The sequence below is a fragment of the Sabethes cyaneus genome, chromosome 3 (genome assembly GCF_943734655.1).
Source record: "Sabethes cyaneus chromosome 3, idSabCyanKW18_F2, whole genome shotgun sequence".
In the NCBI taxonomy this organism is placed as follows: Eukaryota; Metazoa; Arthropoda; class Insecta; order Diptera; family Culicidae; genus Sabethes; species Sabethes cyaneus.
Window position 1 is genome coordinate 5,055,501 of NC_071355.1, and position 27,305 is coordinate 5,082,805.

Below are 27,305 nucleotides of genomic sequence, written 5' to 3' on the forward strand. Positions count from 1 at the left end.
TCTGTATAGAAGATACGTGTTCACGTTCTTCTGCAAAAGTGTATGATTTTAATAGATGCAAATGTTTGCAGAACATTATTTTTCCCTAAATCACATAGTTTTGAAGCTACAGTGAAAACCCCGATTTTTGGGGGTCCTTCATGAAAGACGCCTAATATCTCAAAAATTGTGATACTTAGAGGAATAATGTTTTCAGCATAGGCTTCACAATAAGATTATCTAAAACTTTCTAGAACATACTATAGTTCTGTATCATCAAATTAGAAAGTTAAATTTTGCAGCGCCACCTGTGTTTGTGTTCCGAACTAATACTAACCACCAGTCGTTCCGTCTGTTGATATACAGAAATTCTTCCGAAGATGCCATATTGAAAAAAAAACACTATGAAAAGAGTTATTTAAAAAGTTCACGATTCCAGAGCAATCAAACCACTGTGCAGCGGTGAGGACTCCGGCCCAGACAATGTAGTCCAAAAAATAAGTCGTGACATTCACGACTTTTGTTTGTTTTCGGCCATATTGCACTGGCTTAGTGTTGCAGTACCAAGCTCGCAGACCAAATCGTCCTTCTTAGGACAAGAATGTGTATTTTTCGTGCAGAACAGAGATGTAAAATTGTCCACCACACCGGTTGAGTACTTACTGTCGACGGACCTTGCGGACCAGAACCGTTCTTTTCAAGGACAGGATCGAACAGTAGAATTGTCTTTTCCGCAAGTAGGCTCCAATTTGAGAGTTCTGTCGCATTTGTCTGTGGCTTTTGTGATACCAAAAAAACAAAAATCCCAATCGCACGCACGAGCACTTTGGTTAGCGTAATATTTGATTTATCTGTTTTAATACTTTTCTTTCGCTTCGAATACATTTCGTTTGTTTTTTTTTGTTTTTTTTTGTTCAGGTTAAGAATATTTTGTTGTTTACTCATATCATAACGCATGTTAGCAGCATTAGTCCTGTCTTTTGAGTGAATTGTTTTAATTTTGTGTTATTGTTCGACAAACTTTGCCCATCGTGTAATAATTGAGTTCCGCCGCTTCGCTCCGCTGCTGTTCAGGTAGATTATTTTTTATGTTTTATGTTTTCTCTTTGGTGCAAATCTTGTCACCGCGGTCAATACATCGCAGTCGCATGTTATAGATTTTGAAGCAAATTTGAAAAAAAAAGCTTTTTGAGTTGGGCCTTGCTCGGCCCTCCATTTGCTATGAACTGTTGTAGGTAGGCTTGATTGGTGGTAGAGTCTATTGTCGTTGCACCCCAAAACAAAAATATGTCAAACACGCGCATGATGGGCGCTGGGCTAGGGTTCTGCCTTGCTGCCTACTTCGATCAGCGTGCTATTCTCCCGTTCGGTTCGTACTAATTTTATCGTTGTTCCTAGCCTACTACGGCACACTCACGGGAGTTATTCTGTGGATGATTTTTTTGCCTCCCTTTGCCGGAATGCAAAACGTTTGGTTATAACATACTCACGACAGAGGAAAAGTTTCGACTTTCTTGGGTAATATTTTTTTTCCAAATATTTAATTTTTAATTTTTGTGTCTATCCAATAACTTTAGTTACGAATCCTGTTTTTTTTGTTAAGGATAATTATTATTGTTTTTTTTAACTGGTCTCTCTCTCCATCGATAAGGGTCTACAATAGAATTGGTATAACACATATGCGCACGTTTAAAATCGTCCCTAACTCTAAACCTAAATTATACCTTCAGTGCAGATTGAAAATATTTGTTAAACGCTGTGAATATACGATACAAACTCTAGATAGACTGTGGTAAATAATTTCCCGGAAGTTAATTTCCGCCGACAAAATAGCTAAATATTTGTGAAATGTTTTCATGCTGCTTAGATAGTTGGGATTTAATTTGTACATGTGTGCGTTGAATCGTTCGCGCTTTATTATAGTTTAGTTATGGGTAAAACGACTATTCCGAATAATAGTATACTGTCCAAAGCACTAGGTACTGAACAAAACAGAAACGTAACAGTGCATTGCATTTTTCGTTTGTGAAACAGAATAAACATGGCAAAAATTATTCAACGAAATGAAAACAACGATTTCTAACATACAACTCTTTATTGTACGAAAAAAAGACCCGAAAATAACGAATAAGCAACCGAATAGCAGCAACGATAGCAAGGTCAACGTTCGTTCATAATTTAAACTAAAACTATGTTATCTTTAAGATAAAACGGTAGCAGCAATAGCAGTGTTTCTAAGTTAAGTCACATCTTACGTCTGGAATGGAATCGTTTCTTTAGAAGTCTTGAACGTTTTAGACTCAACCGTTTAGATACAAGCAGTTAACGTAGAGATCACAATGAATAGCAAGATTTGATAATTATAACTAAAATATTAAAAAAATGAATCGGAACAAGCTTAACTGCCATGGCAGAATCGTTGCAAGATAGGAATCGAACCTAGTTTTACCAACAACTGAACCAATCCACCGTTAGAGCAATATTATTTTCTTTTTACTTTCGACCTAGCGATTATATGTAATTTAGTATGTTTTTGTTTTTTTGTTTATGTTGTTGATACAATCGATACCTAAGCTTTTCCTACGGGCGCAAAATTCTAACCGTTTACCTACTGCTGCGAATGTTCCTGTCCTGTTTAGCAGAGAAACAAAAAATTAAGTTTACTATTGAAAATCGAGTGTAGCGCAGCTAGCTATAGTGTGTGCTCCGTCCTAACCGTGGCAGCTTCTTACTGCTTCTGCGGATTGAGACTCCACTGGGCAAATTGTTCCTGCCACTGGGTATTATCCTGCGGAAGAGATGAAGTGCAATGTTATTAGCTTAGGAAATAACAACAACAATATAGAAAATATGTCGTGGAAAGCTTTGTACAAACCTTATCGCTCCACTCGTGGCCGGCCATTTGCATTTCGTCGAAATCTGAAAAAGTGGTAAAGTGACGTAATTCATTTGTCAGTCTGTTGGTTATACTAGTTGTTTCGTTTAGAACATTTTATTTGAAGAAACGTATCGAAAGACGTGAAAATCGTGCTATAACAAAATAAAAAATAGGGGTTCAATACCAAAATGGAAAGCATTAGTTCAAAACTTTTTTATTGACTATTTGATAGTGGCAATAGTTGAGAAATTTTCTTATTCCCAACAAATTTTGTGCTTATGCCAAAAGCCCAACAAATTAATCGTTTTTATAGCATCGACAGTGTTCACGAAAATTTAATAAAATATTTTCGTTTGCTATTGTGTGACCATCGGGTATAGAGTTATGCAAAAATTTATGTTTCATTTGTATGCGAGCTCCTCTTCCAGTCTGCAGGACCTGATATTCTAGAAAATAGAATGCTGAAGCAGTTCTGGGAACAATTTGCGATTCCTCCTATGAATTTACTCAATGCATCTATGGATTATTTACTGGCTTCCGGCCGTTCTCCGAGAATCTGGAAGATTTCGCACATCACTCCGATTCATAAAAAGAGCGCCAGAATTATCGGGGCGGGTGTTGCTATACAATCAGCTATTATGACACTATTCGAGTCGCTGTTTTAAAGTCGCCTTTACAACGATGTGGTTGGTCGTATCTTTTCAGCGCAACACGGATCCTTGGAGAAGAAATCAGTAGTTACGAACCTTTGCGAGTTCACCTCGAAAGTTACGAACTATCTCAAAGGGTTTTCGTTTGATACCGTTAATATTAGTAGCATCTTGGAGGCAGTTGAAGATTTCGATGTTAAAATTTTTGGAAACAAATATTACTCATTTACTGTACACTTCGGAGTACCGCAAAGAAGTCACATAGGATCACTTCTGCACCTCTGATTAGGGATGGGAACTATCATTAAACATCGTTACTGATAACTATCAGTAGTTTCAGTACGTTACTGATAACTATCAGTAAATATCACTAATTTTACCCATCACGGCATTGTAGCAAAAAAATAGGCAATTGTAATAACTGCATTATTCATTGTAATTTTGCATTGTAATTTATCAGGTGGACTTCGTGGGGGCTCGCGCAACTACCGACCAGATTTTTTCCATCCGACAGATCTTGCAGAAATGTTGAGGGTACATCGTGTTCTCGGATCACATCTTTATTGATTTCAAAGCAACATACGATACAGTCCATCGCGACCAGCTATGGTACATAATGCACGAAACCGGTTTGCCGGATAAACTGACCCGACTAATCAGAGCTACTTTGGAACGAGTGATGTGCTTCGCACGTCCGCGGGACACATTCGAGTCCCTTCGAGACTCGTCGAGGGTTGGGACAAGGTGACAGGTTATCCAGTATGCTGCTCAACATTACTCTTGAGGCGGTGTTCCGATCAGCGAGTATCGAAACGAGAGGCATGATTTTCATCAAGGGTAGAAGTATATGAATCACGACATACTTTCACTGATTGAGAATCCCAGAGACTCCCATCTACATCTGATGAAAGTCGGTAGGCTACGGTGGGCCGGGCACGTCGTAAGGATGCCGAAGGACAAAGCAACGACAACAGTTCTTTTCAACAACTCCACCAGCACCGGAAACACGAAGACTCAACATCCAAGTTGGCTTGACCAAGTCGAAAGTGATTTGTGACTTTTGAGACGACTGGGAAACTTGCGACGAATGGCCCAAGATCGAGTTAAATAGAGACGACTGCTTGAAACAGCACGAGCCACCCGGGCTCTAGGCTGCTGACGACAACGACGATATATTGTGTCACTCTCGTCTATCGTACGCAACTACCTACCATTAACTTTAATCCAACTGATTTTTCTAACGGGACGACGTAACTGTATCAGTAAGCATCAATAACTGCGAAACCTTACTGATACTTAGTGATATTATTGCTTACTGATAACTATCAGTAATTAATGATAGTTTTCCCATCCCTAGCGCCTCTGATGAACAAACTGCCTGAAGTTATCTCCTATGCAAATCTTCTGATCTACGCAGACTATGTGAAAATATTTTTTCTCATTATGGATGACTTTCTGAAACTGAAACTCGATTTAGAAGATGTCGGCATCGATTATGACATTCACCAGGAAAGTCAATCCGTTGATTTTTGATTATGTTTATCGAGATAAAGTTGTACCTCGTGTAGAATATGCTCGGGATCTATGAGAGCATGAAATCATTTTCACTAGTTAGAGGATTTGGTCGTGACCTTGACGATTGGAGCTATTCATCGCCTCAGTTGGAAGAGGAAAGAAGACATGATGGGGAGCGATCAATTACCGATTCTCATCACCACTAACGACAAACCAACCAGAGCGACAAGGAGACCGCGTTGATTGTACAGAGATGCGCACTGGCCGTAGTAAAACAGCACCAGAACGACGAAACTTCGACATTTCTAACCAAGCAGCATTTCTGAATTCACCGAACCAATTATCGAATCGGCCAACGCCGCCATCCCAAGACAAACGAAAGACCAGGGAGAAGAGCTCTACACTGGTGGTCTAAGGATATTAAAAGATCGTCAAGGAAAAAAGAAAAGCCACGTTCTGGTTGATCGTCGGCACTTCTCTGGCTTCGCCTGGTTATCCAACGTATTCAAATCGAAGCTAACGGGGAAGATACGACTTACCATTCGGCGGTTATCAGCGAAAGGAGTTGCTGCAGACTACTCTCGGAAGACTGATGAGCGGATCGGCGAACAACTTAGAGAGAATCTGAACGAACAGTGGAGGCACATCCCCGACGCGATCAGTACTACAGCGCGAGAAGTGTTGGATTCTGCGGCTGCAGCCACTTCCAGTGAGTGGTTTGACGCAGAGTGCCAACGAGCGATAGATGAGAAGAATCGAGCCAGAAGTCACATATTGAACTGAAACTGTGACACGCCAGAGCAGAGAGGGATACCGAGATGCTAGAGCTGCCGAAAAGAGACTTTGCCGTCGTAAGAAACACCAGCATGTGATCGCGATCCCGTTCTTGCGGAGGTGGAGGATTGCTTCGAGAAGCACGATACGAGGAGCTTCAATAAAACGATCGGGGCGGCTAGGCGTTAAGACAACATTTCGATGCATTGGTGAATGGTGAACAAGATGGAGCGGCCAACAGAAATAGGATAACAATTGAGGATGATGGACAAGCTATGGATCCACAAACTCTGGACGAGGTTAGAAAAGCAGCAAGAGAGCTGAAAAACGGCAAAGCAGCCGGAAAGGACGGCAACTCAGCCGAACTGTTGAAAGACGGGAACGAACGATTGTATTGTGCTATCCATCAGGTTATACTAAAGGCATGGACTGAGGAGGAACTACCTACGGACTGGTTTGAATGTCTCAAATGCCCAAGTAGCACAATTCTAGCACTTTTGGTTGCATAGACTTATTTATAACCAGAATCAGTCATATTTCGGTTACGACAGCTATTTTGTAACAACTGTGCCTCCGAGAGCCATCGACTCGAATGCAGCAATCATCGAGAAATTGCTCTCCTTAATTCTGCATACATTCTTTTCTCTCCCGCATCCTGTTTCTTAGACTGCGTGGTTCTGGTGGTCTGGTGGTTCAAGACCACTCGCCCCTCTGGAAGGGGGAAAGCTCTCATACAAATGAAACATAAATTTCAACCAAACATGAGAAGCTTCAAAACATAAAGAGAGCTTGAGCTACTCTTAGTGCTATGTTATGCACAACAACTTAATCTAAGGTTATGCAACGGAAAATTACGTTTAAACTGATAGGATACGGCGTAGTTTGAAGATAAAATTTCCCAGGTAACCAATAAGCATTTCCAATGCAATTTAAATGCAAGCCAATAAGCATTGAAGTTGCCTTAAATGCCACTTAAATGCTATTTTGGCAAAATATGCGGCTACTTTACTGCTAGCCCTCTTATAGTGCTGACAATGCTTATTTGCAGCTGGTTACTGACAAGAAGACTTTAAATAGAATTGTGGATGCCAATTTACAACAGTTATGCAGTCAAAAGGGTGATTAACAGCAACATGCAGTATAAAACGCCAGGGATGCTAATAAACGATTAAATTACTGCTTATACTAATGCTTATTGGTTACCTGGGTTTTGTCTATGGAACGCTTCAACACAGAAAGAAAAACCTTGGTAGAAACTACCGATCCTACTGATAAATAGAAACATAAATCTACTCTTTTGGCTTCATCATTAGTGGAACTAGCGGTATACGGAGTACCTCAAGATCGGTCTCGATGATCACATGGCAGCGGGCATGGTCTAATTCCACGAAAGGCCGGTAGACACATCGACTTATCCCGGAAATATTTGGATGGGTCGACAGGCGCCACGGCGAAGTCAACTTCCTCCTGCCACAGATTCTGCCAGGGCATGGTTGTTTTAGACAGTATCTGCACAAGCTCAAGTCCGGAGTCCCCCGCGTGTCCCGAATGCGTGGATGTAGAGCAAAATGCAGAACATGCTTTTTTTGTATGCCATCGTTTCGTGGGCGAGGGAAGCAATATGATGGCAGTGAGCGGACTCTATTCCGGATAATTTAATTCAAAGGATGTGTTCTAGCTCGGACGTCTGAGGAGCAGTCAATGCGGCTGCTACCCAGATTGTATCTGAGCTACATAACTGCTGGAGAGCCGATCAACGGCTACTAAACAGCTTAACTACCATAGTCCAGTAGTCATCTAAGAGAGTGCATTAAGCACAATAGCCCCTTCTTGAAGTAATACCGATAAGGTGGTGCCAGGGAGGATTGAAGTTGGACACTTGAGTAGGGTTTAGTGGGTCGGCTTCCTCACGCCCTATAAGGGGGGTGGGGGTCGGGAAAGTTAACCCCACACTACCTGATTTGCCTTCGCAGGTGTCTCATAGTACCGTATCTTCTAAGGTGCTCAGCAGATTTCCCTACTTGTAAAAAAAATCTTAAAACATTAAAAAGGCTGCCATTTCTAACTAAAGGTTTAGCACAGTTATAAGAAACAAATTGTTTATAAAAATCCGGAGGTTAGCAAACCATTTCATCAAAGTATAAACATCTCAAAAAAGTGTAAAACTTAACTTATACTTTGAGTATGTATACGAAACTTATAATTTACGTCATTTAGCTCAATTTGTGGCAGTACGAAGTTTGCCGGGTCAGCGTGTTTAATATAAAACAAAATCATTTCAGTAACCCAGAAGTTCGCAGATTTTAATATAATTTGGCACTATTTTTGCGACAAGCTTTTATTAATTGCGTCAAAATAGTTTCAGTTTCAAGTCCAGTCAAATTTGTACGATTTAAATCCAATTTTAGTTCTAACTTTTCCAATTTAATATGAGTATCTATTTCATGATTGTAAAAAAAAACATGTGAGAACACCCAGCACTTAATAAGAAGGCTGTAAGTAGTAACCGAAATACGTAAGGGAGAGTAGTCAACAGTGAGACAACAGGGACAGTGAAACAACGTGAATAACTTCGCTATAAAGCTTTCAAGATTCATGATATTTTCATGGAAATTGAAGTTTATGAGCCAATATTACATAATGTAGTTTGAGAAAAATTTGTTGATTTTTCAACATATTTTTCAACAAAAACCGTTTCTGGGGGGTCAAGTAAATTTTAATGCAATTATTTGAAGGTGATTTTCAACAGCAAACCGTATATTTAATCCAAATTGCCTTTACTACCTGGTATCGCATAGTAATGAGAGATAAAAATATAAAAAAATATAATAATAAATAAATAAAAATATAAAAATATAATTGTTATCGAATTGTTTGCTAACACCACTATTTCATTATTTTTTTATAAAACATTCCTATTTGGAACCGTGAGACACACAGACAATGCTCACGCCATGCGAGTTTAAAAAAAAATTGCATTAAATTGTAAATAAACCATATGAAGTGACTGTAAATGAATTCTGAAGTGTAAATTAAAAGTCAGATGACTCTCATTATTCCTTTATCTTATATATAAAAATGGATTTCTGTCGGGATGTTCCTTATAGAATCATAAACTACTGAACCAATCGGCGTGAAAATTTGAGGGCAAGAATATTTTCTATGATGAATTAAGACCCCTCCCCACTTTAAGAGGGGGGGCTCCTGTACAAATGTAAAACAAATTTCCTCATAACTCGAGAACTAATCGAGCAAATGGAACCAAATTTAGCATGTGGGAGATTTTGGAGTCTTGAATTTATTTTATGATAGAGACCTCTCATCCCTGTGGTAGGGAGATATGGACTCTCATACAAATAAATCAGAAATTTTTGCGAAACTCAAAAACTAATCGAACTCGAGAAATTCGAGACTCTTCCATAAAACATTAGTCAATAACAAGACCTCGAAAACTATCTATACCTCACTAGATCATTCAGGACGAGACGGCCGCGTGTGTTGTCGGCGACCCGCCGTCGGAAGCGCCGCCCACTGGGGGAGGCAACTCCCCGCAGAAATCATTGAAAAATCGGGGGGCAAAAAAATAATTTGTAGGATATGAGTTGATTTTTTTTATAAAACCAATTGTCTGTGGCCTCCACAGCCTGAGAAACTTGAAAAATGAGTGTACGAGTTGAGTTAACGCTTCTAGCATGAAATAGAAATGGAAATTCAAACAGCGGAATTTCCGAAAATCGGCCAAAAAATTTTCTTTTGTTTTTGTCTCTTTTCGTAGATTTTTGCATGGAAATTAACAACGTATATATTAAAAGCAAGAATAGATTTGGTTTTCACGTTTAAACTTAAAGAAAAAATGCCTAAAATCCATATTTTTTTGCTCGATTAAAAAATTCTCATTGTTTTTTTTCACCCCCCCCCCCCCTTCAGTGGCCCAACACCGGAGGGACAAAAAGTTTTTTAAATATTTGTAATGGCCTAACTAATAAGCATTAACATAAGTAGCAAATCAGCGTATCTGGCATTTTATAATGCACGTTGTTTTATATTAGCTCTTTGACTGCATAGGTGTTGTAAATTGACATCCAAAATTGTATTCAAATTCTTCGTGTCGGTAATTAGCTGTAAATTAGCATTGTCAGCACTATAAGAAGGTTATCAGTAAAGTAGCTGTATATTTTGCCAAAATAGCATTTAAGTAGCATTTAAGGCGACTTAAATGCTTATTGGCCTACATTTGAATAGCATTGGTGATGTTTATTGGTTACCTGGGATGCTTTCATAATTACGTAAATCATCTAAGGTTGAACTCCTCAGAAACTTGCAAAACTCATGATTGTGACAAAGATCATTCGAGATTCATGATTTATGTACAACACAGGTTAATTTGTGGCAATACGAAGTTTGTCGGGTCAGCTAGTATGAATATATATGTAGATATGAAAATAGTCGGAATTTTAAATCATACACAGCAATAACGTATTCTTTATACACACAATAAATAGTACGTCCCCTAAACTATTTTTTACAACCAAAAATGTGGTTTAAATTGAATTCAAATATGTGTCTCGGCATTCAATACTTGTTGTCTCACTCTTCCCACCTATTATGGAACAGTGAGACAAAAAGACACCTTTTTATTTCCTGAACCTTATATCCTGAACCAAAAACGCTGTAAGAGTAAACAATTTCTCATTAAAATGTAATTAAATTTTCTAAGGATATTCACAGCTGGATTACCGGTGAATCTAGAGGTAGTCACCGGCTCGTGCTGCTCTAGGAGAAAAAAAAACGGAAAAGAGTACGGAAGGAAACGTGACAAAAACAGGACAGGCGGGAAGAAAAAGAAAAACGCGAGAAAAAAGAAGAAAAACTAGCATGAAAAATCGGTTCACAGTGAGCAAAATCGACTGGAGAAACAGAACTTTTCGTTGCCACTGTTTTTAAGGGACCAAAGTTGACTTTTCCTTAGTAAAAAATGACGGTAAGTCGATTGGTTTGGTTGCCTATTTGTCATCATTAAGCCTTATGCTTTAATTGTTTTAGAAGAATCATTTACAAATTTTCAAATTTAAGGTTTTGTGGTAAGGAAAGTAAAAGTATGTTAGGGAAAAAGAATATGTATGAAAAATTTCATTTCAATACAGTATCATCTAGGGATCCCATTTTATTCAAAAATTTTGCAGTCGAAATGTCATATGTACTTTTATTAAAAATGTTCAAGAGGATCAGATTAAATAATAAAATAGATGGAACAACGATCTAATATTTTACTAAAGTGCCTTGCCTTGTTTCTCCCTACAAGTTGTGCTCTGATTTTGTTCATATTTGATAGGTTTGTTTCTTTTCGGAAAGTTCTAGACCAATATTTTTTTTATTTTGCTCTTCGGGTGCCTTATTTTGAGTTAAGGCTACAAAGATCGTTATGCTTTTCGACCTTTCTTTCTTCAAAAATTCATAACTTTTGAACCACTGACCTGCTATTAATAATTTTTCTGAAAATATATTTGACTCAAACTTTTCAAAAGTTTTGGTGCAAAACACTCTCTTATACGACCCTTTAGTGAAAAATTGGATCGTTGTTCGATCTACTGACCTTTCCAAACTGAAAAACAGACAGTAATTTTTCAAATTCCAAACTTTGTTTTACTTTTCTTGCCAAAGAATCTTAAATTTGAGAGCATCTGTAAATGATTCTTCCAAAACAATTAAAGAACAGGGATCAGTGGTGCAAAACGTGCAACTTTTCGTTATTTCCTAAACGCGCGGACCATTACCAATCGATTTTTCGTGATTTTTTTGCAAAAGAGAAATCACCTTTTATCCCTTAAAAACAGTGACAACAAATAGTTCCGCTTTTTCGGTCGATTTTGCTCATTGTGCAAACGCAGATCAAAAGAGATCAAAATAGAGAGAAAAAGAAAAGGAAGGAAAAGAAAAGGAGAAGGTATGGGAGTAGGAAAATTCAGAAACGAAAACAGTAAAAAGAGGAAAATGGAGAAAAATGGAAACGGAAGAACGGGAAAATGAAAAATGAAAATGAAAAACATAACGTGATTGAAAAGGAGGAAAACCAGGTCATAATAAGAGGCAGAACGAAAAAATAGTCAATGGGACAGAAAAACGAGGCTGGAAAAAAAAGGCAAACCGGAACTGAAAATGGAAGAAAAAGGAACAGAAATGATAAAAACAAGAAGTTAAACTGGAGAAAAAACGGAAGCTTTTTACGACTTCAAACCCTCAATGGTTATATAACTCAAATTGGCATTATTTTCAGTTTGTGTCCTCAGTTTGAGATGATTTGTGTTTTGCTTCGCGCAGGTGAGCAAGTTTGCGCCATTGTCGAAACTCAATCAACCGTTCTGAGAACATCAGCGGAAACCAGTGAAGCGGTTGTTTGTCAATGGAGGTTGAAAACTGGAGCCTCAACATGTATCACAAATTTAACGTTTACAACGACATTTTCAAATATTTGGTCTTAATGTTTATACTTAAAACGTAGCAAAAATGTGTCTGTTTATTGTAGGTTAAACACTGCCCTTCGATATGGAACAATATGGCATAGAATCTCATGTGTTATCATGTTTTTTATGTTTCCGGACTATAAAAGTGGCAATTTCTGGTGCCATTACGATAGAAAAGTTTAACTAACAATTTCACGCAGAGAATTGGGTTTCCACAAACCCGAATCCGGCTAAAACCATTTGCGTTTTCTATTCCACGCATTGTCTTGGCTCGTCTCCTCTCGAGTCGTTTCTCGTATCGTCTTTCATCTCGTCTCTCGTCTCCTTTTTCGTCACGTCACGTCTCGTCTCATTACTGGTCTCGTCTCATCGCTGGTCTCGTCTCGTTTCGTCTTGTCCCGTATTGTCTCGTCTCGTCTCGTCTCTCGTCACGTCTCGTCTCTTTCCTAGTCTCGTCTCTCGTCACGTCTTGTCTCTCGTCTCGTCCCTCGTCTCGTCGTTCTTCCCGCACTTGACACTCGACAGTGACTGAGTCGACCCGAGTTGCTCGACGTGACTCACAGAATAGGGCCCATAATCTATCGAAAAGTTTTCAACTTTCACCTCGATAAACCGTTCGCAAGTAACCCTTCTTAAAAATGTACAAACTAATGGTGCCAATCAAATTGTTGAAGAAATGCTTTCGTTTCTAGTGTATAGAAGTAGCGTATGACAATCGAACAAGTGCATTTGTGTTCCGAAGTTTATTCAATTACGAACAGCGAATTGAACTAAAATCGCAAAACGAAACTTCAACTGAAATGACACAGTTACAATACAGACAAATAAATAAAAAACAACACCAAATTGGACTCATTAGCTGGAATCCTCGCGTTACCGTTTTTTTAGCTTACCTAGCTGCTGTCTGACATGGTATCGCATGTCATACTCTTCGTCCGATCCTTCTGAAAGATATTTGCGTGTTGGTATTTCAGTGTTGTTGTGGGTATTCGTTGGTAGTAAAGGGTTTGTTTGTGTTGGTCGTTTTGGATGGATGGCCTCTACATGTAACCGAAACTAGGATTAAGCTAAGTATAGAAACTAAAGTGGTGTGCCTCACTGATGTTTGGTTTTTATTTTAACGTAGGAGTGTCTTTCATATCATGTCAGTTGCAGTTGGCAGTTGCCTACTAACTAACGAGTGAATTACCAGAGTTAGTTGTGAAGCAAAGCAAGCTTTGCGGAATGGTTTCTCGCGCGCAGTGTTGGCAGCGTTGGCAAATAATATGTAGCAAAAGTGGTTTTACGCTTTGTGAAAGTTGGCTGAAAGCAAAAATTAAAATATTCGACAAAGCCGTATGATTGCTGCTGCTGCGCAGCAAAATTCGCATTTTTTTTTTGTTGGTCGAAGCAACCTTCGCAGTACAGCTATCATGCCTATCGATCGCTGGCGATCTTTGAGTTTGGTTCTTTGGCTTTTGGAATTTGTACACGTGCGTGGTGAACGAGCTAGACTCTCCGCTCCTTAGGAAATGCCTTTTCCGGTGGAGAAGTACCTAGAAATTTTAATACCGTAATGTAGGTTATTCCCGGTTGGGCGTGTAGAGGTGGTTGCTTAGATCCTATTTTTTTTTGTTGGAATGAAGTTGGAGCTCAAACTGTGTGTGTGGGTGTGTGTAAAGTTGATGATAAACAACAGGTTAGCGCCATGGCAAAAGCCATTACAAGTAGAGCAACAACAACGTTGATTGGCTGAATTGGCTTGGCTTGGATTGGCTGCAAACACGCACACGTACACGATCATGTTACGCACATTGAGAATGTATTAAATAGAGAAATGACTGCTGGAGCACATCGTTTTTACTTTGATTTTTTTTTATGTTATACAAGGCTATGTAGTACTATGGGAAACAATACTGCGCTTACTGAAATGTAAATGTAAAATCGACAAAAATTGATCAGGCAACTAGTGTAATAATGACAAGGAAGGAATAGAATTATGTTCGAAACATTCACACGCGGTACAACACTGCCAAAAGCTGCTATATAAAAAAAGGTACAATGTTTTTTCTTGGTTTCAATTTTTAATAAACTGCGAAATGATGCTTCGTGGTGATTGCTTGCTACTTTGGGTTGGACTTTGTGTCATAATTTATTGAGCAGTATCTAGTGACATGAAAAATTTCTCCAATTTTTTTCTAATAAAGATTTATCAAATTTTAAATATGAAAAACTTTGAGAGGTTACTACTGGTTTGAACTGATTGATGAATTCTTAGTTTCCAAATTACTGGAGTTTAGCTGTCCGTGTTACGAAAAAGTTTGATTGATCAGTAATAGGATGAGATCACAAATAACATTTAGAAAAACTACATCTATTTAGTGAGCGACATGACACGAAAAGACAGACAAATTTTTGAGTGGAGCTTTAAATAATAGGAATATTTTATGTGCAAAAGTCGTAAAAAAGAGAAACTTGATTTGGAAAAATTATGAAATAAAAAAACGTTACTAATTTTTCTGCCAATATTAGAAGAAACACATGGCCGTAAAAAGTTGGTGCACTTTTTTTTTGAATAGACCGTTCGGTGCTAAACTAATACGTTTGCCCCAAAAACAACGGACACAAACAGGATAAAAGGCACTGCCCCCTTTCCGGAGGCTAGGTTCCGTTTGCTAGCTACCTGAGTTCAGTTCACGCACTAGCGAAGACATTGCCGACGAAACGGAATCGGCCGCGTAGTGCAAATCGTTCCGCCCGGAGGCACCGGCCGCAACTCTGGCCAGACTACCGGATCCATCTGTAATGGGTTTGGGATTGTTGAATGAGGTTAAAATTACAGGCTACTTTAGTTCCAGCCCACGGACCACGACAGCAACGAGAGTAAAATGAGGCGAAATCAAACTGGATGACTGTAAGCGTTACGCTGAAAGCGTCACACAAGCAATTTAAGAACGAAAATTTCGGATTGAATCTAACGATAAAAATGAATTACTAATCTACTTGTTGAAAAACACGGGAAGCGAAAGCCGAATCACGTTTAAACAATATTATGGTCTACCAAAGACTACAGAATAATAATCGATCAGGAAAAGGATCCACTTACTGTTGTTGCCGTTGGGAGCGTAGTTTCGCATATCCAGCGGATGTGGATGGCCCATTCCGTTCTGGGGCTCCGGATGGTGACTGTTGAGCATGAGCTGTTGCTGCTGCTGCTGCTGCAGCAGACTCTGCTGGATGTGAGCTGGAATATTCTGCGGTAGAGGACCTCGCGATGAGCTGGACATTTGGGGACCTGAAATGATTGTAACAACAAATAGACAAACATTTCGAGCCGCAGGCTTGTGTTTCGTTTCATACCCTGCGGGAGTGGTGGACTTTTTCCCGACCGTGGACTAGAATTCGGCGTTGAGCGAGGACTTTGTGTTTGGTGGTTCTTCAGCATTCGCATCAGTCCCTCTAATTGGGCCATCAGCTGACGGCGCGAATCTTGCAGCGCTCCCAGATGGCCCTCCAGTTCGCCTTTCCGCTGCCGCAGAGCACGCAGTTCGTTCATCAGGGCCGGGCTCTCGGGCGCCACTTGTTCGGCTTCCTGCTGTCGGCGAAGTTTCTGAATTTCGCGCATAATTTCTTTGTTTTTCGATTCCAGCTGCATGATCAGCTCGCGCTGGGCACGGGAGCTATCCAGTCCGATCTGCACCGGATCGGGCGCCGAACTTCCGGGCTGCGGAAAGTAAGCCATTATTGGGTGACCATTCTGACCTACTACAGAGACGGGATTTACCGTTCGACTTTCCTGAGCAAGTCTGGCGGCATACCGAGCGATCAGCCGGTGCTCTTCGTCGTTCGAATTGGCTCCTCCCCGTGTGAGCGAAGTGCCATTGCTGTCCAAGGAAAGGCCAGTTCCCCTTAGAATGATAAAGAAAAAATCAGAAGTGTTTTATTGATAGACACGACACGCACAGTTGACGTAGGACTACATAAGGCAGGGTTTTGCTTTAAAATGTATACCTATAAAAATGAATTTCTGTCTGTCTCTCTGACCCTTATAGACTCAGAAATTACAGAACCAATCAGCGCGAAAATTTGAATGTAGAAATTTTTTTAAAATAAATTTAAAAGAAGTTTAAGAGAAGATTAAGAGTTTTGTTGGGGTTCGTCACCGTGAAATACTATATGTCCGTGAGACTTTCACCGAAAAGTCAACAAGAATACCATAAAAACTAAGAGTAATCTAGAAAAAGCAGAAAAGAAGATTAAAGGAAGTCTGGAAGAAGTCTAAATAAAATTAAAAGGAATTCTAAAAAAAAATCTTAACGAAATTCAAAAGAAGTTCATTAAAAGTATATAAGAAGTTTAGAAAAGTGCAAAGGCAGTCTTAGAGGCAGTGGCGACTCGTCCGCATGTTCAACCTGTTCATAGGACAGGCAACAAAATTCAGCCCGACAAAATTGTTTTCGTCACTCGTTCATGATTTCGTTTGCACCGACGCATATGCAATACGAATAATTCAGTAAACTATTAGTTTAGTTTACGAAGCTGATGAGCAAACCGTTCAACACGACGTTTGAACGTTGCTTCAGAGATCTCAATGCACAAGCATACCACCACATTATTCCTGGTGTTGATTCTTGATACTGAATTAGCACCAGGAACAATATGTTGGTACGAAGGAGATAAAAAAAGAATGTGAAACAGCTTTTACACGAAAGCGCGGGCGCATTATTGTCTCATTAACTCGTTCATCTTTAACATTGAACAACTTACGCATATTGCTTGTGGTTTGGGCTTGTGCGCGCATCGCACGTGGTTATTCTTGAATTTGGGTCAATAGGTAAATTAAACGAAAAGTTTTCGGTTCGTAGTTAAAATTCAGAGACGAGTTTGCTGGTAAAGTAAACCGTCGTATTCCGTTGTTATTTAAATAATGGGAGTATTCACGTAGCGCTTGCTATGTTGCGTATACGGAGTATTGCGTATTTATACTGCCGCTACTCGCATAACAGTTCCATCTCCATAGAAACCGGAACTGCAATGCGAATTTCGGCAGTATATATACACAAAATACACCGTTTACGCAACATAGCAAGCGCTACGTCAATACCCCTAATGTTTGTTTTATGATTAACATATAAAAATGCGATAATAAAAAAAGCTGCGTATTAATTAGTATTTTTCGCTGGTTGAACAGGTAAGCTAAACCCCCACGAGTCGCCATTGCTTAGAGAAATTTAAAAGTGTGGGAGTTGAATGCCCCAAAATGATGTATATGGTTCGGTACGACCATAGATGAACTAAATGAATTGGTACGATCATTGTTGAATGATATATATGTTCGGTGCAACCATAGATGAACTAAATGATTTGGTACGATCATTGTTGAAGGAGATATGAGAAGAAGTAAAAGAAAAAGATATGGACCGGTAAGACCATAGACGGATCAAACTGCTTGATACGACCAGAGACAAATAAAATACTTTTATATGATCATTGTCGAAAAAATGGCTTTACTTAGTATGAATCAAGTACCAGATTATATGCATAAGTTGTTATACAGGTTTGAGCTATTGATTTATTTGCATTTTTGGCAGTTAAATCATCAACAGAGCTTTTCGCGCAGTTTTTTGAAAGTGTTTTTACTGAAGCAACGGGCAGCATCACTGAATTGTCCGTTGATAGTAACGATGTATCATACCAATTGTCCAATTCTTGTTTCGAAAATGGTATTCGCTCGAGCTCGATGTCAATAAGTCTGCAGGTCCTGATATGTTAACAAATAGAATCTTAAAACAGTTTCGACTAGAATTTGTGGTGTCTCTTACACGCTTGTTCAATGTGTCACTAGCTACCGGCCATTTTCCGGGGATCCGGAAGATCTCGCATATCACTCCGATACACAAAAAAGGGGCTCAAGATCATGTGGAAAATTACCGAGGAGTTGCTATTGAATCGGCAATTCCAAAGCTTTTTGAGTCGTTAGTTTACAGTCGCTTTTACGATAATGTGACTAGCCGTATCTCTCCTACGCAACACTGATTCCTGAAGAAAAAATCTGTCATTACAAACCTTTGTAAATTCAGTTCTACAGTTACCACGGTGTTCAAAATACCGTTATTAAAAAAAATAGGCCATTTAAACGGAAAATGCCAGTTAATTTGTATTGCCATCCTACACCTTTAAACCAATTTTTAAAAAAATCGATCGACGAATTTTTGAGTAACGCCCTTTTTGAAGTTTTAAAGGGTAGATTGCTCATATAAAGTAAATAAAAATCTTCAATTACACTTCCAAAATGAACGTAAATCACAGCCGGTATTGATTTTTTATGCGGCATATGCCCATATGCCCATTGCCGACCATTTTAGGAGTTTTTTTTGGGACTAACCGGAAATGTTTCGGACTAAGTTATCGCTGTAGAAAATAGCCAGTATCGAACATGAACAAATACTTACTATGCGACACCTCAAATTACGCCAGAATTTAAAAACTAGATCACTGACAGTCAAATCAACTACATAGCACCCCGTTGGTTGTATCTGGACAATTTCTGGGGACTTCCGTAAACACCCAGACAAGTGGCCAATTTCGTCCATGGACAAAAACCTATCGTGCGATACCTTAAATAACACTAGAATTCAATAACTAGATCAATGGAAGCTGTCGGAACGGCGTTTATTTTGAAAGTGTCATTGAAGATTTTTATTTACTTTATATGACAAATCTGCCCTTTAAAACTTCAAAAGGGCGTAACTTTAAAATTCATCGATCGATTTTTTTAAAAATTGGCTCAGAGGTGTAGGATGGCAATGCAAACAAATTTTTAATAACGGTATTTTGAACACCGTGGTTACGGATTACATTTCAAAAGGTTTTCAAGTGGATTGTATATGTATCTGTATATATATAGATATGAGCAAAGCATTTGACGCTGTCGACATCAATAGTATCATGGAGGCGGTTAAAGATTTCGGCATTCGTGGCTCGCTGTACAACTGGGTAAAATCTTACCTCAAATATAGAGTACAATTTGTAAAAATGCGTGGCTACAAATCTCGTTCGTTTACTGTGCACTCAGGAGTACAAGGCAGTCACTTAGGACCATTGCTATTCGTGCTTCTGATGAACAAATTGCCTGATGCTATCTTCCATTCAACTATACTGATTTACGCAGATGATGTGAAAATCTTTTTTCCCATCAAATCCATTGGTGATTGCATGAAATTGCAGCTTGATTTAAGTCATGTGGGAAGGTACTGCGAAATCCGTGGATTGAAAGTAAATACTAACAAGTGTTCACCAGAAAAACCAACCCTGTTATCTTTGATTATGCATACCGAGGAAATGTGGTGCCGCGAGTTGAATATGTTCGTGACATGGGGATAACGTTCGATCGGTCGCTTTCCTTTAGTAGGCACATTGACAATGTGATTAAAGAGAGTCTGAGACTATATGCACTTGTCAGAAGATTTGGCCGTGATCTTGACGACCCTTACGCAGTGCTTTCGATCTACAAAGGCCTTGTCAGAAGTAAACTCGACTTTGCGAGCATTATTTGGCGTCCTCAGTATATAACGCACATCCAGCGCATCGAAGGCATCCAGAAAAGGTTTGTAAGATTCGCTCTCAGGAATCTTAGATGGAACGGAGAACAGCTACCACCGTATCACGATCTGTGTTCTCTGGTGGATATTGATACGGTCCACTTGAGACATAAAATAGCCGACATCGTATTTTTTTTGAACATCTTCTCAGAACGAACAAACAGCCAACTTCTGAGCAGTCGGATTTAACGATAGTACAGTCACACTCCGACAACGCAGGACCTTTGAACCGCCTTTTCGGTCTAGAAATTATTCGCAGCACGAACCTACTTCTCGCTTCATGAATGCCTTCAATGCATTGCAGTATATTATAACCATTGGCATGAGCTTGGATGTGACTAGGCATAGACTTAGTTTATACTTCAGAGGACAATTACGTTAACTCTAGACTATTTATTTTATGACTTGTAATTTTTGTAACTTTTGTAACCTGTAGATATATATTAATTGTCATTATTACTTGTATAGATTGAGGAATGGATAAAGGGCTTGAAGCCTATATTCGAAATACATTCAAATACATTCAGTTAAAATGATTGATCCCATGAGGTCAATGGAAACTGTTTGTTAAAAAGAGTGACTCAGAAAAATAGTCTCATGATATGTTATGAAACTTAAGTGAAATGAACAAGAAGTAGAGGTATTTCGGCTGGAAAACTCGATAGTATCGTCTCGAAAAAATCACCAGGCTGAGAATCTTACGGGTCCAGAAGGACACAACAAAGCGGGTGATGAAAAATTTATTTAACAGATTAGAATAGGAAGTTTTCCACATTTCTGAAAAGACAAAAACAGCAATTACGTGAAGGCAAAGTTGCTCTTAGGCTTACCCTATGAGTCGAATCATCTTCAATGCTGAAAGAATTGTGTTTCCTCTCAGAGAAAAGTCAATGATATGGAGGGGGATGTGCTAGGCTATCCATCTGTTCTCACCAGGTAACTTAACCAGGTACCAGTAAATAGTGTTCTTAATGGTGGGTGTTGATTGTTGAATTGCTAAGTATTTGAATAATACAAGTGGTGGTAGTGATGCCGAACTGTTGCACCTTTTGAATGATCAGATACAGAAATTACCCTCACTCACAGTTTCATTGAAAAGAGTTATTTTCAGAATTTCGTTTGCTTGGGATCAGTTGAATGCATGACAAATCACCTTTTATCTCCAAATAAATATAATAAATGGCAAATTCACTAATAATTATTTTTTGAAGCGTGTAAATTAGGCTTTTTCTTCTATGCTTTTATATTAAGTTTTTTTTTTTTCAAATTTCATCTTGTGAGAAGAGATGAGATGTGGGGGTTGAATGCCCTTGGTACAGTACAGAATAGCGCTAATCCCAGCATCAGAGCATGTATCGCGCTATATACCATCTCGGCAGCGCTAGAATGTGCCGCCGATGCGACGAACTGTCTGAACAGTTCGGTGCATCGTCGTGTCGGCAATCATCGTAGTCGTCTAGATTCCGACCGCGTTCAAAGACCTGACTGGTAAGCACAGTCAGTCGTATTCAGTTGACTAAACAATAAAGACTTGGGCGATTCTTTTGGCTGTAGACTCTGCACAAAAAGAATTCTTAAAGAAGTTCAAAAGAAGATTAAATGAAGTCTTACGGAAGTGTCAAAGTGTGAAGAAATCTAAAAGATGTTTGCAAGAAATCTAAAGGAAGTCCTAAGAACACCAAAAATTATTAAAAAAGAGAAGTCAAAGAAATTTTAAAGATTTCTAAAAGAAATCCGAAAAAAGTCTATAAGGAGTCTAAAAGAAACCTTAAAGATGTCTAAAAGAGGTGTTAAAGTAGTCTAAAAGATATTTAAATTAGATTTAAAAGTAGTCTTAAAGAAATTTGATTGAAGTCTAAAAGAAGTTAAGAGGCACTCTGAAAGAAGTCTAAAAAATCAATAAGAAATTCAAAGGAAGTTTAAAAGAAGTCTCAACGGAGCTTATTGACAATACTTGTCTAAAAGATTTTAAAAGTTGTTTTGAAAGGGGATTAAAAAGAAGTCTTAAATGAAGTCCCAAAGCAGAAGTTTATTAGAGTTGAAGAAATGAAAAGAAACTCTACAAGAAGTCACCAAGAAGTTTTACTGAAGTCTACAAGAATTCTTAAAGAAATCAACAAGAAGTCCAAAAGAAGTTCAAAAAAGTCTGAAAGAAGTTTAAAACAAGGCTTTCAGAAACCTAACAGAATTATAAAATATTTAAAAAGAAGTCTAAAAGAAATATAAAGGAAATCTAAAAGAAATCAAAGGAAGTCAGAAAAAAATTCTAAGCAAAATTTTGTAAAAGTCTAAAAACAGTCTCAAAGAAGTCTGTAAAAATTCTAATAGAGGTCTAAATGAACTATAAAAATAGTCTTAAAAAAGTCTCGAAAAAAAGGAATCGAAAAGAAAGATTGAGAGTTCTACATGAAGTCTAAAAGAAAGCTTAAAGTATCCTTTAAAAAGTTCGGAAAAAGTATATGTGAAGACCCCAAAAAAAATTCTAAGAAGTCTAAAAGAGGTCTTAAAGTAGTCTACAAGATGTCTAAAAGCAGTCTTAGAAAAATTTAAAAAAATTCTAAAAGAATTCCAACGGAAGATAAATGAAAGAAGTCTAACCGAAGGTCAAAAGAAGTCCATAAAAAGTCTGCAAGAAGTCTGAAATAAAGTCGAAAAGGAAGCTGAAGTTGAAGAAATGAAAAGGAAGCCTAAAAGAAGTCTAAAAGAAGCTTAAAGGAAGTTTAAAAGATGTCTTAAAGAAGCCGAAAAGAAGTCTAAACAGGATCTAAACAAATTTAAAAGAAGTTAAAAAGAAGCCCAAAAAAATTCTAAAAAAAGGATAAAAAGAAGTCTAAAGAAAATAAAAGAAATAAAAGTCTAAAAGAAGTCTAGCAAGAAGAAGTTGAAGTGAAAATTAAATAAAAGAAAACTTTCAAATTAAATTCTACTATTTTTATTTATTCGCGACAGATACGTATTTATAAACAAAAAAAGTAGAATTTAATATGGACACGTTTTTTTTATTTAATTTTCAGGTTTCGTACTCTACTAAGACGCTTCGAAAAACTTCAGTCAGTTGAAATGAAGTCAAAAAAAATTGAAAGCAGTCTACAAGAAGTTTAAAAGAAGTCGAAAAGACATTCAAGGAATTCTGGAAAAATTACAACGAATGTCAAAAGCAGTTTATAAAAGTCAAAAGTTGAAAAGAAGTTTAGAAGAAACCTACAAGAAGTCTTGCTGAAGTCCTAAAGAAACCGAAATTAAAAGCCTTAGTTTAAGTGGGAAATGTCATGAGATGGGAAAATTCCCTATATCTTTTTTATTTTTAAGATTATTAGAGTTACTTTTGATCTGAACAGTGTTCTATATAGCGACTTAAGTGAACTTTTTGCGAACTTTCTAGTGCTGTTAGAAGTTGCTTTGTATTCCTTTCGAAGTTTTATCGTCAAATACGAACTTGAAAGTACGGTTAATTATTTAAAAATTAGGCTGAATAGAGTTCTATTCATGATCATTTCGTTGGCTGATAAAGCCAAAAAATACCCTTTTATCAGAGCTTTTGGTTACTTGGGTCCACTATGCTTAATGGCATCACGAAGTGGAGCGGGAGAGTTAGAACTCATTGATATCTTAGATACGTAATATATGAATATTCATTACGTTACGAGCAGGCTTCTGCGGTGCTCTGCAAAAAATCTCAATTCTCGGCGTTTTACTGGCAAAGCGCAGAAGACTAATCGATTTGCTCTCGCTCAGTCGGATGTAACCTTCTCCGAGGCGACGAGTTTTGTTTTGCTTTTGCAGTGCGTTGCTGCTTTACTGTGCCGGCGAGTGAGCATCAGATTGGTTTCATCTTTCTTTTTCTGCCGGAGCGCTACAGAATGCATGCTCTCAAGGTCACGCAGCAAATGGTGCCAGTCCATATAATTGCCTATCGCGTATTCTTTTTGGTACGCGGAACGAAAAGTCTCGTGTCTTCAGTGTGCGAAGAAAGATTAGCTCTGCTTGTCGTTGAATTAGATTGCTCTGCCTCTGTATGCATAAGATGAGCAAAATGAAGCCTGGTTACGAGTGATCGTAATTAGACACTGTCATGGATGGACCACTTCTATGGCCATTTTCTGTATATCCAGAGAAAAACTGGCATATTTCCGACTTACCGAAAGTATCTTACACTTGTATCTAGTACTTGTTTTAAGAATAATGCAGATAATGTAGATAACGAACAATGTAAACAACAAGATAACAAGACTAAGTGACAGATATAGATTAAAAATTGAAGTAACAGATCAAAAATTACAATAAATTGGATCGATACAGCGTTCTTGCAAGTTACCCCGTTTGACGATACCGACTTTAGTAAGGCATTTGATAGAGTTGATATCCCTCTTTTACTTTTTAAATTATCTAAGTGGGCTCCAACCATAAACTATTAAAATGGGTTTAATCATACTTGGCTGAAAGAACGCAAAAAGTAAGATCAGTAGTGAATGTTACATCTGGTGTACCACAAAGTTCCCACCTTGGCCCACTTCTATATATGTTGTTTGTTAACGATGTAGAATATATTTTAAATGGTCTTAGGTTAGGTGTGCTTAAAAAACGAAGGGAGTTTGCAATTATAGCTTTTATAAACCACGTCATTGCCCACAGAGTGAATGACGCAGATATTATCGATTAAAAATCGATTTTTGCTAAAATATCAAAAATCGATTTGAAAATCGCTGAGTTATTAGCGCACAAAACAAAACAACATTTTGTGTGCTTGCAGTTTCACGTCACCTCACCACCTCGTACGACGCAGTCCTACGTCGAAAACACACGAATCGTGATCGGTTTTGGAATCAACAGATCTTCCAGCTTACCTCGAGTCCAGTGTACTGCTTCGGTCGTACATGCCCGGTATCATGCCCCCGTCGGTGAAACCATTGTGCGACGGCAACGGCGACGGCGGTACGATGTGCGATAAATTTAGCGTCTTTTCCGGTTGCTCCGGAAACCGCGGCAGCACCTGGTTCGGCTTTTCCGGAACACATCGGAAGCTCTTTCGCAGCGAGTGACCGATCTGTTTGCTTGGACTTTTATAGCTGGAGTATTCCTTCACTTCGTGATCGTTCTGGTGGTTCAGAGAGACCCGTCCCTGCCAAAAGCAGTCCTGACAAAGCTGATAGGCATGGCATCGTTGGCACCGGTACCGGAAACCGGTGAAGTTCTCTCGCAAACAGACGGAGCAAATGGTCGGATGTACGACGGTTTCGACGGTAGCCAGGCGGTGCAACAGAGGAAGCCACACCAAACATGCCGGACCAGGCTCGGACATAAACGCCGTCATAAAATCATTAACAGTAATCTTATTCTCTACCGGAAAGATTTCACTTTCCAAGCCTTCCTTGTAGTAGAACGTTGGTGACTCAAACACAGCTGCCGGTAGGGCGAGCACTTCCCGTAAAAAATCTCCGAGTTTCCAGTGGATCAACTGACCGGCACCATCGGAAATTTGCGAAAAAATATCTAAAAGTCAAATTAAAAAAAAACGAATGTTTAAAACAAATCACTGAAATTTGTCGAACGGATTTCTGCTTACATCTCAGTTTGTCGACCATTTTGCCGGCGCACATAATGGCCAGCGCCACCTTGATCGAGAACACACGGATTTTGCCGGAATTGTCGCCGGAATAGGCCGCCAGCAACCAATTCAGCAGCAGACTTGCTTTGGAATCGACAGGAACTTGTTGCGTTGGGGGAAGACGTTTGTTCAGATTGTGGTACAGCGAGGAAACCAGCGTCTCCAGTCGGCTCACGCTGACCTCGTTCTGTGGTTCCAGCGTGTTGAGACCATTCTCGCGGAACGCTTCGATTACGTTCCAGATGTCCACCAGATGTACTGCGGATTAGGAGGCTCCATCATATGGTGGATCTTTTTTTTGAGGAGGAGATACGCTTAGGAAATACTTACGGTTTGTGGATTTCTGGACATACCGAAGCTTGCACGCCGTTCGGTATGAAGCAAAGCGAATCGAGTCGAACGATTGGACCTTCAAGTCCTGCAGGATTGCTACGCGCGGCTCCATTTCCATGATTATGACTGAAAAGATAAAGAGAAACAACACACATCGGGGTTAGATTTTTGTGTGCGTCTAAACGAGCCAATTTGTTGACACGGCAAATCGTAAAATCTGGTAGCAATTCATCCGGTTAAATTATGAGTTGATTGTTTTATTCTTTTCAGCGGACTAGGCGTCGGTAAAGATTGTGTTTATTATCCAGCGTTCCGTTGTTTTACGACACGAGATTGTGTTCCAACTCCCCCTTCGAAAACAAAAACAAAATCTGCCATCAGCAATCTGGTTTACATATTTCAATCTAGCGAAATAGTTTATTGAGTAAAAAAAACCCTGTCCGTCCCACTGTGCACATGCAGCAAAATCTGCGTTGTGTCCCGCTCTAAATTTCACCTTTTAGCGGCAGGGAAATTTGTGAGCAAACGACGAGATGTCATCACGTCGGCCGGTCTCCGGCACCGGCACCGGCATCGGCAGTGTTTACCCAACTTTGGCCGCGTAATGTACACACATAATCGGGGCGAATGCACAAACAAATCGCTTGCATAAGCCCATTTCGCTACGCTGCTGGCTGCTGCTAGACAGCCCCCCTCGAGGGGGGTATTGGGCAGAGAATTCGCGTGATTTATTTCGTATTTTATGCGAGAACCGCGGCATCCCACGCGTGTGACCTGCCCTCGTGCGACGGCCAGGCCATGCATGGACTGGCAAACACACAACAGCAAATTGCTAATTGGATGGCCAAACTCTGGAAACGAATTCAGATTTCTATTTGATCAGGGTTCGTTCAGGGTCTGGCACCATCGCACCCGGTCCCGTTTGAACACATAAACATGATCGCTCAGCAAATATGACAGTTGTGTCGGTCGGTGTTTGCAATCACCTGTTTACGGATGATGATCAGCGCTGCTTTTGCTTTGCCACTAACCTGTCGCAATCGTGTTGTGATTGATTGCCTTCAATAACATGTTCGAGTTATGAAATGAGAAATGCCGAATTTGCACAACACTAGTATAGACGCCACAAAAAAACGCACACCTCGACCCGGTTGATTGGCCATTTATTTATGTTCCGGTTGACGAATTAAATCCAACGAAAAAGCTGACAAGTGAAAGCTCCTAATTGCAAGCTGATTTTTTATAATTTCAATTTTCTTTTTTAAAGGAATTCACTTACTTGTGTGCCTTCTAATTGCTAATCATATAGGTACTCATTTATTAAATTCGACATCACTTCAAATCGGCGAACGTGTTGTGTTCTCCACTATACCAGCGATGACAGATAAATAAAATGAACAATAGGGTTATTTTTAGGAGTACCGTCTACCGTGCGGGACCTAAATCGGCACAGCATCGAAATCCGTACACCCAATCAGGCTTGGCACGCTCTTTTCGTTTGGTTTTTGCTCTTTTCATTACTGCACCTTT

The 27,305-nt window shown here is 39.1% G+C and overlaps 1 protein-coding gene across 6 annotated transcripts in view; it reads right to left on the reverse strand.

The window, feature by feature from the left end:
• Positions 1-821: 821 nt before the first annotated feature.
• Positions 822-27,305, reverse strand: part of LOC128741467 (dystrobrevin beta) — a 78,891-nt gene continuing 52,407 nt past the window's right edge. For 3 of the 6 annotated variants that reach the window (XM_053837305.1, XM_053837304.1, XM_053837303.1), the window contains 7 exons: positions 25,773-25,901; positions 25,401-25,700; positions 24,682-25,327; positions 15,597-16,144; positions 15,343-15,531; positions 2,855-2,898; positions 822-2,767 (listed from right to left, as the gene is read on the reverse strand). In XM_053837305.1, the coding sequence (XP_053693280.1) occupies positions 2,708-2,767; positions 2,855-2,898; positions 15,343-15,531; positions 15,597-16,144; positions 24,682-25,327; positions 25,401-25,700; positions 25,773-25,893 (1,908 nt within the window). In that variant the 5' untranslated portion in view covers positions 25,894-25,901 and the 3' untranslated portion in view covers positions 822-2,707. Of the gene's footprint in view, positions 2,768-2,854; positions 2,899-13,150; positions 13,793-14,919; positions 15,037-15,342; positions 15,532-15,596; positions 16,145-24,681; positions 25,328-25,400; positions 25,701-25,772; positions 25,902-27,305 lie in introns of all 6 variants that reach the window. The other 3 variants (XM_053837307.1, XM_053837306.1, XR_008412216.1) reach the window with 3 other exon arrangements.